The following is a 9,909-nucleotide window of genomic DNA, read 5'->3' on the forward strand; positions in this document are numbered from 1 at the left end:
AACCCTTCTGTCTCCCCCCCCCCCCTTTTTTCTGTACCGTTACTGTTTGTAAACTTGATACTTTTGTAAAACAATAAAAACTACATGTGAAAAAAATAAAATAAAAGCATATGGTCATTTTTCAATGTTATGCCTGTATAAAAATATTGCAGTACAGAAAAATACATGTTGATCCTGCTAGAATTCTAGTATTTTTTGGAAAGTATTTGGTACTCTGTAAAATATTGTATTATAATATTTGTCTGCAATAAAAAATAAAAATAAAAAATAGAAGATTTAAACCATCTATTCTAAACAATAGGTGACCTTTGTCAACACCCCTGCCAATCGATTTTCATTTCTGTGTTAGTCAGATTAGTGATCAGACCAGATTTGGGTTTCTGAGTTGTTGAGTTGCTCAAAAACACAAGTTGAGTTGTTTTCCCAGCAAACAACCGAATGTTTCAGGGATGTCTAATTGCTATGACTGTAGTAATAAGTATATTGCATCCATATTTAAATATAGTAATATATTTAATTGTAAATGTTTTTTATTTTATAGTTAGTGCAGAGCTCAGTCAAAGAATCATTTTGGCCAGCTAAACCATACCTCTGGTTTTAGCTTTTTTTTAGGCACACTGGAGTGGGCAGAAGGTTAAATGAAAATGTCTGAGTTTCTGTTAACACGTTTCTCTGTTGAGTGCCAGTTGACTCAGTGCTCATTTTTCTATGCAAAGTGCCTGAAAAGCTGGCATCTGGAATTTGCATCAGGCTTCCTCTTTTGTCTACTGTGTGTAGACCTGAAATATATGCTTTATTTAAAAGGCACACTCCAACTGAAAATTAAGTCCTGAGATGTATAATGGAAGAATAGTCAACATCTGTGCTTTCGTACAGGCATAGCCATTTCATCCCTGTACTTTGTCAGTAATTTTGACATATGAAAACTCTTGCTTGTGATGCAGAAGAGTTATTTCCAAACACACCCACTGCTGTCTCGCTGTCTCTCACATATAGAGAGTCTGATGCAACAAATGTGAGTATTAAGAAGCTTCTTACAACCACCTAATAAATAAGAACCATACTTGGGATTGGTGATAGCAGAGATATAGGCAATTGGTGCATGCTTCCGAAAGTATGCATCCAAGCCCATTTATACAAGCATGGGGAGGTAATGAGCAGTATAATAAGTTATATGTGTTGGTGTACTGCAATGCCATTCGCAGTGCATGACACTTCAACACATAGGCGTTGTAGTGCATAACAGCTGAATGGTTAGCTGGAAAGAGTTAGTAGCTGACTGATTTATTTCATTTGTTACCTGGAATTTCTGTTTAATCAACACCTGTCAGTTTGTTTATTATTCTAACATGTACTGATTTTATAGGGAACGCCTGGTGTTGTTGGTGCTCCTGGGGCCCCTGGCAGTCAAGGATCTCAAGGTCAAAAAGTAGGTAATTTCTGCTTTTTATATTTTAGTAAAACATAAATACTAAATGTGCATATGGAACCAGAACCTAAAAAAGTTTTTATTTAGCTTTTTATGGCAACCTGGAAAATCTTTTCTCTGTGCATTTATTTCTTGATACTGTGTCCAATATGATCTATGTCTTCTTTTACGTCCATATGCCATATGTCCTTTGGATCTCCAATGACTTAGGGTTGGATTATCACGTACCATCAACCCTCATGCACTTCTGCAAGACTTCTCTTGTGTTGTGCCTCTCTTCTGGAACACTTTTGCCTGTTTCATCAGCAGGCTATCTGCCAACATGAGTTTAGGGAATTTGATCATATTTCGAAACCATTTAATTCTCTGCTTCTAACTCTCATTTTTATAAATGTAATAGTACTACTACTACCAATTTCCCCCAGTACTCATTGTAGAGCTTAAAATACGAGCCTGCCAAAGATGCAAATAGAAATTGGAAGCTGGAACTGCTCTATTTAGCATGAATACAGGCCACTAATGCTCTTAGTCTTTTTGAAGTCATTTAATGCCATTTCTTCGAAATAGTTAGATTTTATTAATGCTCTATTCAATTTTATAGCTTTTGGAAAAGCTCAACTAAAATGGAAAATTAAGTTCTCTGACATAAATATATGTTAACTGCCACCACCTTTTAACTATAGGGAGAACCAGGTGACATCGGAGAAAAGGGTGACACCGGGGTTTCAGGAGGTCGAGGTTTGCCGGTGAGTTTTATTCTCTGATATTTTCATGTTTGTTTTTGTGAAATATTGATATAGACCATTTCAAATGTTTATTTGCAATCTTATTTGAGTCACCTTTGCTTTTTTTTTATAAACCAAAGAACAGACACAGAGCAACCAATAAGTAATCATCTTTCATTGCACTGACACAAAACTTTTGAAAGCTGAAGATGTTATAGTTGACTTCAAAGTACTAATCTTCGCAAGTGGATTTCATTCCTTATTAATGATATTTAAACTAAAATGTGTAGGGGGTAAGCAACCATGGCACTCCCGCTGTAGTGAAATTACAAGTCCCATGAGGCATTGCACATTGCAAGACTGACAGTCGCAGACCTGACTCCCCAAGGCAGAGGCATGATGGGATTTGTATTTTCACTACAGCTGGAGTTCCAAGTTTGGCTATCCCTGGTCTTCCTGCCATTGACTACTGCCGCAATTATTTATTTATTTATGTATTTATTAAGCAGTGAATGTGACATTCACCAAACATTTACTGCTGGTGTATCTTCTTGCTGCTTGGGTTTTAAATTACAAACAAAGGGCATGGAAATTTTGGCACTGCCATTTGGCGGACAATGCAAAAATACTTTTTTAAAAATGCTGTACAGATGGTAGGGTCCTCCTTTATATGCAACTTTGAGGGCAACATGGAAAAAACAACAGTCCTTTCAATTACATGCTTGTATGTGATACCTCACTTCCTGTGTATCAGGAATGCTTTCCCCTGTACCACCTGTAGTGATTCACCTAAGCCCACGCCGCCTTGCATTAACACCCACTTCCCATTAATTTGGTATTTCTAACAATATACTTCCCATTAATTTGGTATTTCTAACAATCCATTAATTCAGATTCATCTGATAAGGAATACCAACCAGATGAGATCTGTCACCATGGATATTAATTGTTATATGCTTATTTGTTAAAATTCTAAAACAAGATGTATGTGGTGTGACAGAACAGTAGGATTCTCACGGACATTAGAATTTAATTATAAGGCTATCCCTGCTGTGTTGAGAAAAACATGGGACATATCAGAAATGCAACCTGGACGCTACCTTTTTTTAAAAAGCAAGTCCTAGGCCGAAGCAGCATTTTTTCCTTTGCAAAAAAAATGTGTTCCTTGCAAGAAAAGGCTGACACCTTAGAAACGAGCCCTGCAGAGGTGATGATGGCCACCTTGCAGGGAAGTTTTTTGGTGTAAACTGCACTTGGTTCTCGGATATGTAAAACAAATTTTTCAGTTTTTCCTCTCCTAATAGTGTGGAGGAAGAGTGTTGGGAGAATAATAGAAAAGCTGGACACCAACTCCAAAGGTGGTTTCTGAGGAGTTGGAAGTCTCGCCCAATGACAGATAACAGGAAATAGTCATTAGCACATTACCACAATTAGCACATTAAAGCAAATTGATAAATTGATTTTACTTATTTAAACCTTAAAATATATTGTATGTATCCAGTATTGAATTAAGAAGTATTGCACTGCTAATGGACATTATGTAAGCAGCTTTATTAGGCTACAATTTCAAAGGGAGAGATGGGACGTGTTTTTTCAAGAAATAAAAATTAGAGTGTATTATTTTGCAAACAATAGCTATAAATATTGCACAGACTCGATTAACACTATTTAAGCAGCTTTAGCTGCCCACAATTTGAGAGCAAAAGACCAGACAGGTTATATTGAGAACTAAAAATTACAGTGCATTATTTCACTAAGAATAGTATAAATATTATGCAGTTGATGCAGAGCACACAAACAGCTTTATTAAGCTGCAATTTAGCAGGGTGAGACCAGGCATATTTTAGTATGAAAAATTAAATGAATACATTATTGTTCTCAAGACAATAGACATTAATATTGTACTGACTCCATGAACAGTATGTAAGCAGCTTTTAATAGGCCACAATTTCTAGAAATTAAAATAAGAGTGTTTCATTTTACAGAAAAAAGGAAGAAATATTGTAATGACCCATTGCACAGTTTGTAAGCAGCTTCAGGCTGCAGTTTTACAGGGAAACAACAAGGTTGTGATCAAGAAATCAACATTAGAATGTGTTATTTCCCAGAAATAAGCCAGCATAATATTGTACTGACTCCATGCACAGTATTTAAGTAATTTCACTGGGCCACATTTTAGCCAGGGGAGACCCCAGACAGATTTAAAAAAAATTATTAGTATATGTACAGTATATTACTAGTATATTATTAGTGCCTACGTGCAAAGTATTTAAGCATGTGTACCATCCAGCCACACTTACAGCGTCCAGTCAGGCTGTTGCACTCTGCAGAATAGTTGCTTGGGCAAGCTACTTGAGTGATCTACAACCAGCCCCACTGGCAACTGTCAATAAAGTGAGTGCATATATACATTAAGAGTGGTGGTACGCTTCCAACATTTTGTGGAATGTTATTCTAGTGCAACTTAGAATATGAGAACAAATACTGTATCTGGTAACCACTCCTTTTCATTTTTCCTTTTGGATGACAGTAGATTGATTATGTTTTGGATCGTGTATTGTCATCAAATGTGACAAATATTGTGGTATATGGTCTATTCACTCCACCATTGGTAGGGCATGAATTTGAGCCATGACTGAAAGCATGCTTATCTCAGTTGGTGGTTCAATGTTCAGTCACAATGTCCTTTACAAATGAGCAATTGATATAACTTGTGTTAACTTCTACAGTCTGCAGATATCTCTGTGAATTCTCAGTACAAATATTATACCAGTTTATGACTTGGCTAGGTCTGTTACTTATGCTTTTTTTTGGTCTTGAAACATTTGTATCCCTGTCAAATCATCATGAATCAAATTCATGTAATGAATGTCCTACGTTTTAGTATATTTATGGGTTTGTTTGATAAATATTGCACAGAAGAAAGGACTACATGCCTTGTTCAGTAGAAAGTTCCAATTTAAAAATGCTGGTTCCTCAGTGATATAATCTATGGCAAGGATTTAAAATGCAACCTAACTAAAGAGACTGCACTTTGTTTCAAAGGTTTTTCTTGTTTTCAAGAAGTGGAAACAATACAGTTGTTTTGGATACATAAGTATGCATACCTAAGCAGTGTATCATAACAAAGTTAAATGTTTAGATTGCAAAAAAATACTTAGTCTCTTGTGACTAAATAATAAAGATCTCATGGTGTAAGATTCTCAACTGGTTGTGTGAGTGTTCATTAATGATGCATACTGTTTGCAATAACATACAGTACATGGTTTTGGACAAGAATGTAAAGGAAAGAAGCTGTAAAATGGTAACCATTGGAAGCATTAGTGCATTTATTAATCATTGTCAGGCCACTGAGAAAAGAATTTGAGAAAGTACTGTACTGCACTGCACCACCAAATTATATCTTATTTCCATATCTGTTCTACTTCCTTCAGACAATGTCACTCAGTGTATGTGAAAGCACCCTACCCCCTGAATCTCTTATACCTCTCCAGTAACCCCCATTGTTTTTTCCTCTGATTCAGTCAGAGCATAATTCCCAGTGCTTTCATTAATGGGGGAGTATGTGACCTCCTCCAATATAGTATTACTTGGGTCTCTCAGCCAATTGCTAGACCCGCACATTGCCAACACAGCTCCCTATAGGCTCTGACACAAGCCAACACTAGGTATTGGTGCCCATTGCAATGGAGAATAAACGGTTCAGGCGGCAACACATGCTCACTGCCCTTAATTTCTTGGACAGAGTACACATTGTTTACAAAAAAGTGTACTTTTTCGTTAAGGAAAAACAAACAAAACCCTTATTCAAGCATGCAGCCTGAGTGGCCAGGAAACAGGAAACTAACTTCTCCACCCTGCTCCACTTGCAAGGCACCTCAAACCAATGTTGATGGGCACAAGGGCCTCATCCCCACATTCTGCCCCCAAAATGAATGTGGAGGTTTCGGGGGATAGGGTGTTCTGTTATTTGACTATTTTTAATATTGGCCTTTAAGCTACATTATAGCACCCTCTCCTTGCTGAATGCTATTTCTTTGATTGTTTGATATTCTTTTATTTTTTCTTTGGATTGACACGTGTCCTACCCATGCTTTTTAGAACAAAATCTTATAATTTGGCCTTGTAAAAAGGCCAGAAAAAATTAACAATATAGACTTCAATGGGGTTCTGAGTTATGTTCACCCAAAAAAATAAATCTAATGAAAATCTCTGTATTATCTTTGTGACTGACAGGGCGTAGATGGCATTGATGGATATGGTGCTCCTGGAAAAAAGGGAGAGAGGGTAAGTTGTTTAAATCTATTAGACATCTTCAAGGAACAGCAAGCCACCAGCTTTATTTTAATGACATTTTATGTATTGCCTGAATTGTTATTTTTTCCTAAGTGTATGGGTAAATGTTTTATAACTTGTGTAAGCAATAACATTTTATCTTCTCTGTCTTCCTGTTGTAATGTGCAACTCATTAGATTTAGCACATTCAGGAAAAACCCGGCAAAACATTTACTTTTAGTGGTGGATGTGCATTTTAATTTGTGGATTCACAAATGTTTACTATATTCCAACATAGACAAATGGGTTTTAACCATGAAAGAGATCTGCTGCTGGTTAATTATGTTGGAAAAAAAAACTAAGACCTTAAGAAATATGGAGGCATGGCTCTGCATGATGGTTAAATGGACTTAAACTCAAGAAGAGAAGATTTGATGTCCTATAAGGAGAAGTTAAATCACGCCTAAGTAGTACCCTAAAGAAAATCTACCTTTTGTTTAAAATCCAACTTGAAAATAGCATGTGCCTTGAGCCTCATAGCTGTAAATCTGCAGTGTGAGATCATCTAGGGCACTGTTGCCTCTGAATGTTAGTTTCTAGATTTGGAGTGAGATTTGGAGATGTCACTACTGTGTTGCTCACTGCTCCCCTTGGCTTTAAACTGTGCCTGAAGACTTGTATTGCAAGGATCTCCCTGCTCTTGCTTTATTAATTATGTGGATCTGTGTTCTCCACCTCTCCTTCTGCTTTTTAAATAGTTCACAACCAGTCATTACAGGGACAGCACTGACATGAAGGAGCCATCAGGCAATACTGGTGACTAGTCCTTCTTCATCTTCTTGTCTTTTTTGGGCACAGCTTACACAGTTTAGGTCGTTTTTATGATTTCTAATTTTAAAAGAACTGTAAAATACCTAGTTATTTATATTTTAGAAGCACTAATCCAAACTATCCTTTTGTAGGGTCACCTAGGATTCCCTGGCTACCCTGGTCCTCAGGTATAAAGGACATTCAATTTTACTGCTTATTATTTCCAACACTTTTTTTTAGTTATATGTAACATATGTATATGAGGATTTCATACTGTATTGCAAAATAATATAATTTCGGAGTTAGATTGGGGGAATAAAATCCCAGATTCCCTGGCTACCCTGGTCCTCAGGTATAAAGGACATTCAATTTTACTGCTTATTATTTCCAACACTTTTTTTTAGTTATATGTAACATATGTATATGAGGATTTCATACTGTATTGCAAAATAATATAATTTCGGAGTTAGATTGGGGGAATAAAATTATGTTCTTATCCGATTTAATCAATGTAAATGTGCTAGAATTACTGTAGTGCAACATACATTTTGCTCTGAAAAATATGTGTGGGTGTTGTAAAGTAGCCACCGGCCACAGCTGCTCCCATGATAGTCTATAATCTCAGAAAAATTAATACATTAAACACGAGATTGTAGTCCATCATGGGAGTGAGCTTGGAGCAGTAGCTACTTTACAACCCACACAGGGACCATGGGGAACAAAAGTAGCCACTCTCCAGAAGGAAGAACAGTTTCAGCACGAATGCAGATATGATCTGAGCATTTACAGCCGAGTAATACACAAATAAGCTACTTTTTTGTTAATAGTTAAGGTACTTGAATGCATTTTTAAGATTTAACTCCTGAGTTTTAGTTTAGACTTTAAGTAGCCAGCCCCTTAGACTTCTGTTTGTGGGATTGAATGTAAGCAACAAGTGAGCACCCATATGATTATCTGCTTACTTGATAATCAAGTGGAGAAATGATCAAACTGAAGTCTTGCAGAATATCAGATATTTCTAAGAAAATCCAACTACATATCTTATGTGTATGTGTAAGATTCTGGTCACAAGTGAACCTAACCAGGATCACAAGTTAACCAACTTATCAGTTAGCACCCCCTGATAATAATCTTCCCTATGTCTTTAAATGTTCTTTCAAATGTAGCCAATATAATAAAACAACCAACATGTCTGTGAAATAATACAATCTGTGACTAAATAGTACATTTTATAATCCATGTAAGAATAGATGTATAAGTTAATGAAAGCAGTTTCTGATAAAACACAATGAACAATTACTAACAACCTATTCTCTTTTAAAAGGGTGATGATGGTGATCCTGGTACTCCTGGAGGTCGTGGTCCTAAAGGAAGCAGGGGTCGGAGGGTGAGAATTTTGTTTTTAAGGAAAATATTTGATCATTAGAATAAAAAAATATATGCAGGTCTAGATTAAGTTGAGATGATCTTTGCTAACATTTGTTTTACTGTTTGTAACTTGTGATATATGGTGCTTTGCAGTTAAAACTCCCAAAATACATATATTCTGTATTACTGTGCAATTTATTTAAAAAGTTGCACACTGAGTGGCCAGTTTATTATGATCACCTGACGTTTGTAGACAAATTAGCTATAATTAGCTATAATTTTGCGCTGAAGTTGCTAGAGGGCCAGACCATTATAAATAGGGAAGCAGGTTGTTTACCACGACAGTAGAAGTGATATGGGTAAACAACGCGATTTAACAGCCTTTGAATGTGGGATGATTGTTGGCTCATTGTTAACGTGTTTAAAGACTGGACTGTCAGCCGAAAATCTGGGTCTGAACGTGCGAATTGTGGCCGTCAGCGACTAGTCAATGTTAGGGCAGAACGGAGAGTGGCAAGACTGGTACAAGACAACAGAAGGGCAACAGTGCAGTATCAGATTCCTCGCATCACCTTTCAACATCTCGTGGAGTCACGAGGCGGCCCAACTAAGTCATCTCATGGAGTTATCTCTTGGCCCAACGAAGTACTGATGGGGTTGTCATAATAATATGGCCACTCAGTGTATAGATTGTATTTCTTGAACCAAGAGGGTTGAGTTTTCTTTTTTGATGGCAAGGTTATGATTAATTCAAACCACTTTGGTGAGTATTTGCCATATTCTGTGTTGAATATTACTTTAACATTATTTGCCATCCATTTTACACCATATTTATAATTGGTGAAAAGTACATTGTTGAATGGAAACCATGCTCGAACAGTGGCAAATGTAATTATTCTAAAGCATTGAACACAAATGATTGCACTATTATAAAAAAAATGGTGTACTAACCTTAACAAGTGGCAACTGTAACCCTAATTGACAAACAGAAGAAGCAAACATGAGAAAGACCAAGTAACATATTTATAAATTAGTCAAAGTGACATTCCCACATATTCACTGCAGGTGAATTTCACTGGTGCATGTTTTTTTAAATTACAGGAAATAATTAACGATCTGGAAATGTTTTATAAATGTCACATCAGTAGTGCCTGAAAGAAGGATTTACAAGGTTTTAACATCAGCCTAAGGCACTCTACATTTAGCCATGTCACTGTAATTTTTTTTAATTTAATTGGACACAACTGAAAATAACTATCACTTTGTAAATATATATACAGAGAGTAATATATATAATAAATA

At 36.3% G+C, this 9,909-nt stretch overlaps 1 protein-coding gene across 1 annotated transcript in view; it reads left to right on the plus strand.

Annotated features, from left to right (window-relative positions):
* Positions 1 to 9,909, plus strand: part of LOC108792064 (collagen alpha-6(VI) chain-like) — a 92,362-nt gene that overhangs the window by 76,070 nt on the left and 6,383 nt on the right. Inside the window, exons 27-31 of the mRNA XM_018562746.1 lie at positions 1,367 to 1,429; positions 2,113 to 2,175; positions 6,391 to 6,441; positions 7,392 to 7,427; positions 8,564 to 8,626. Coding sequence (XP_018418248.1) covers positions 1,367 to 1,429; positions 2,113 to 2,175; positions 6,391 to 6,441; positions 7,392 to 7,427; positions 8,564 to 8,626 — 276 coding nt within the window. The remainder of the gene's footprint in view (positions 1 to 1,366; positions 1,430 to 2,112; positions 2,176 to 6,390; positions 6,442 to 7,391; positions 7,428 to 8,563; positions 8,627 to 9,909) is intronic.

This window comes from Nanorana parkeri, unplaced genomic scaffold, assembly GCF_000935625.1.
Source record: "Nanorana parkeri isolate BGI_ZX_2015 unplaced genomic scaffold, ASM93562v1 scaffold597, whole genome shotgun sequence".
Taxonomy (NCBI): domain Eukaryota; kingdom Metazoa; phylum Chordata; class Amphibia; order Anura; family Dicroglossidae; genus Nanorana; species Nanorana parkeri.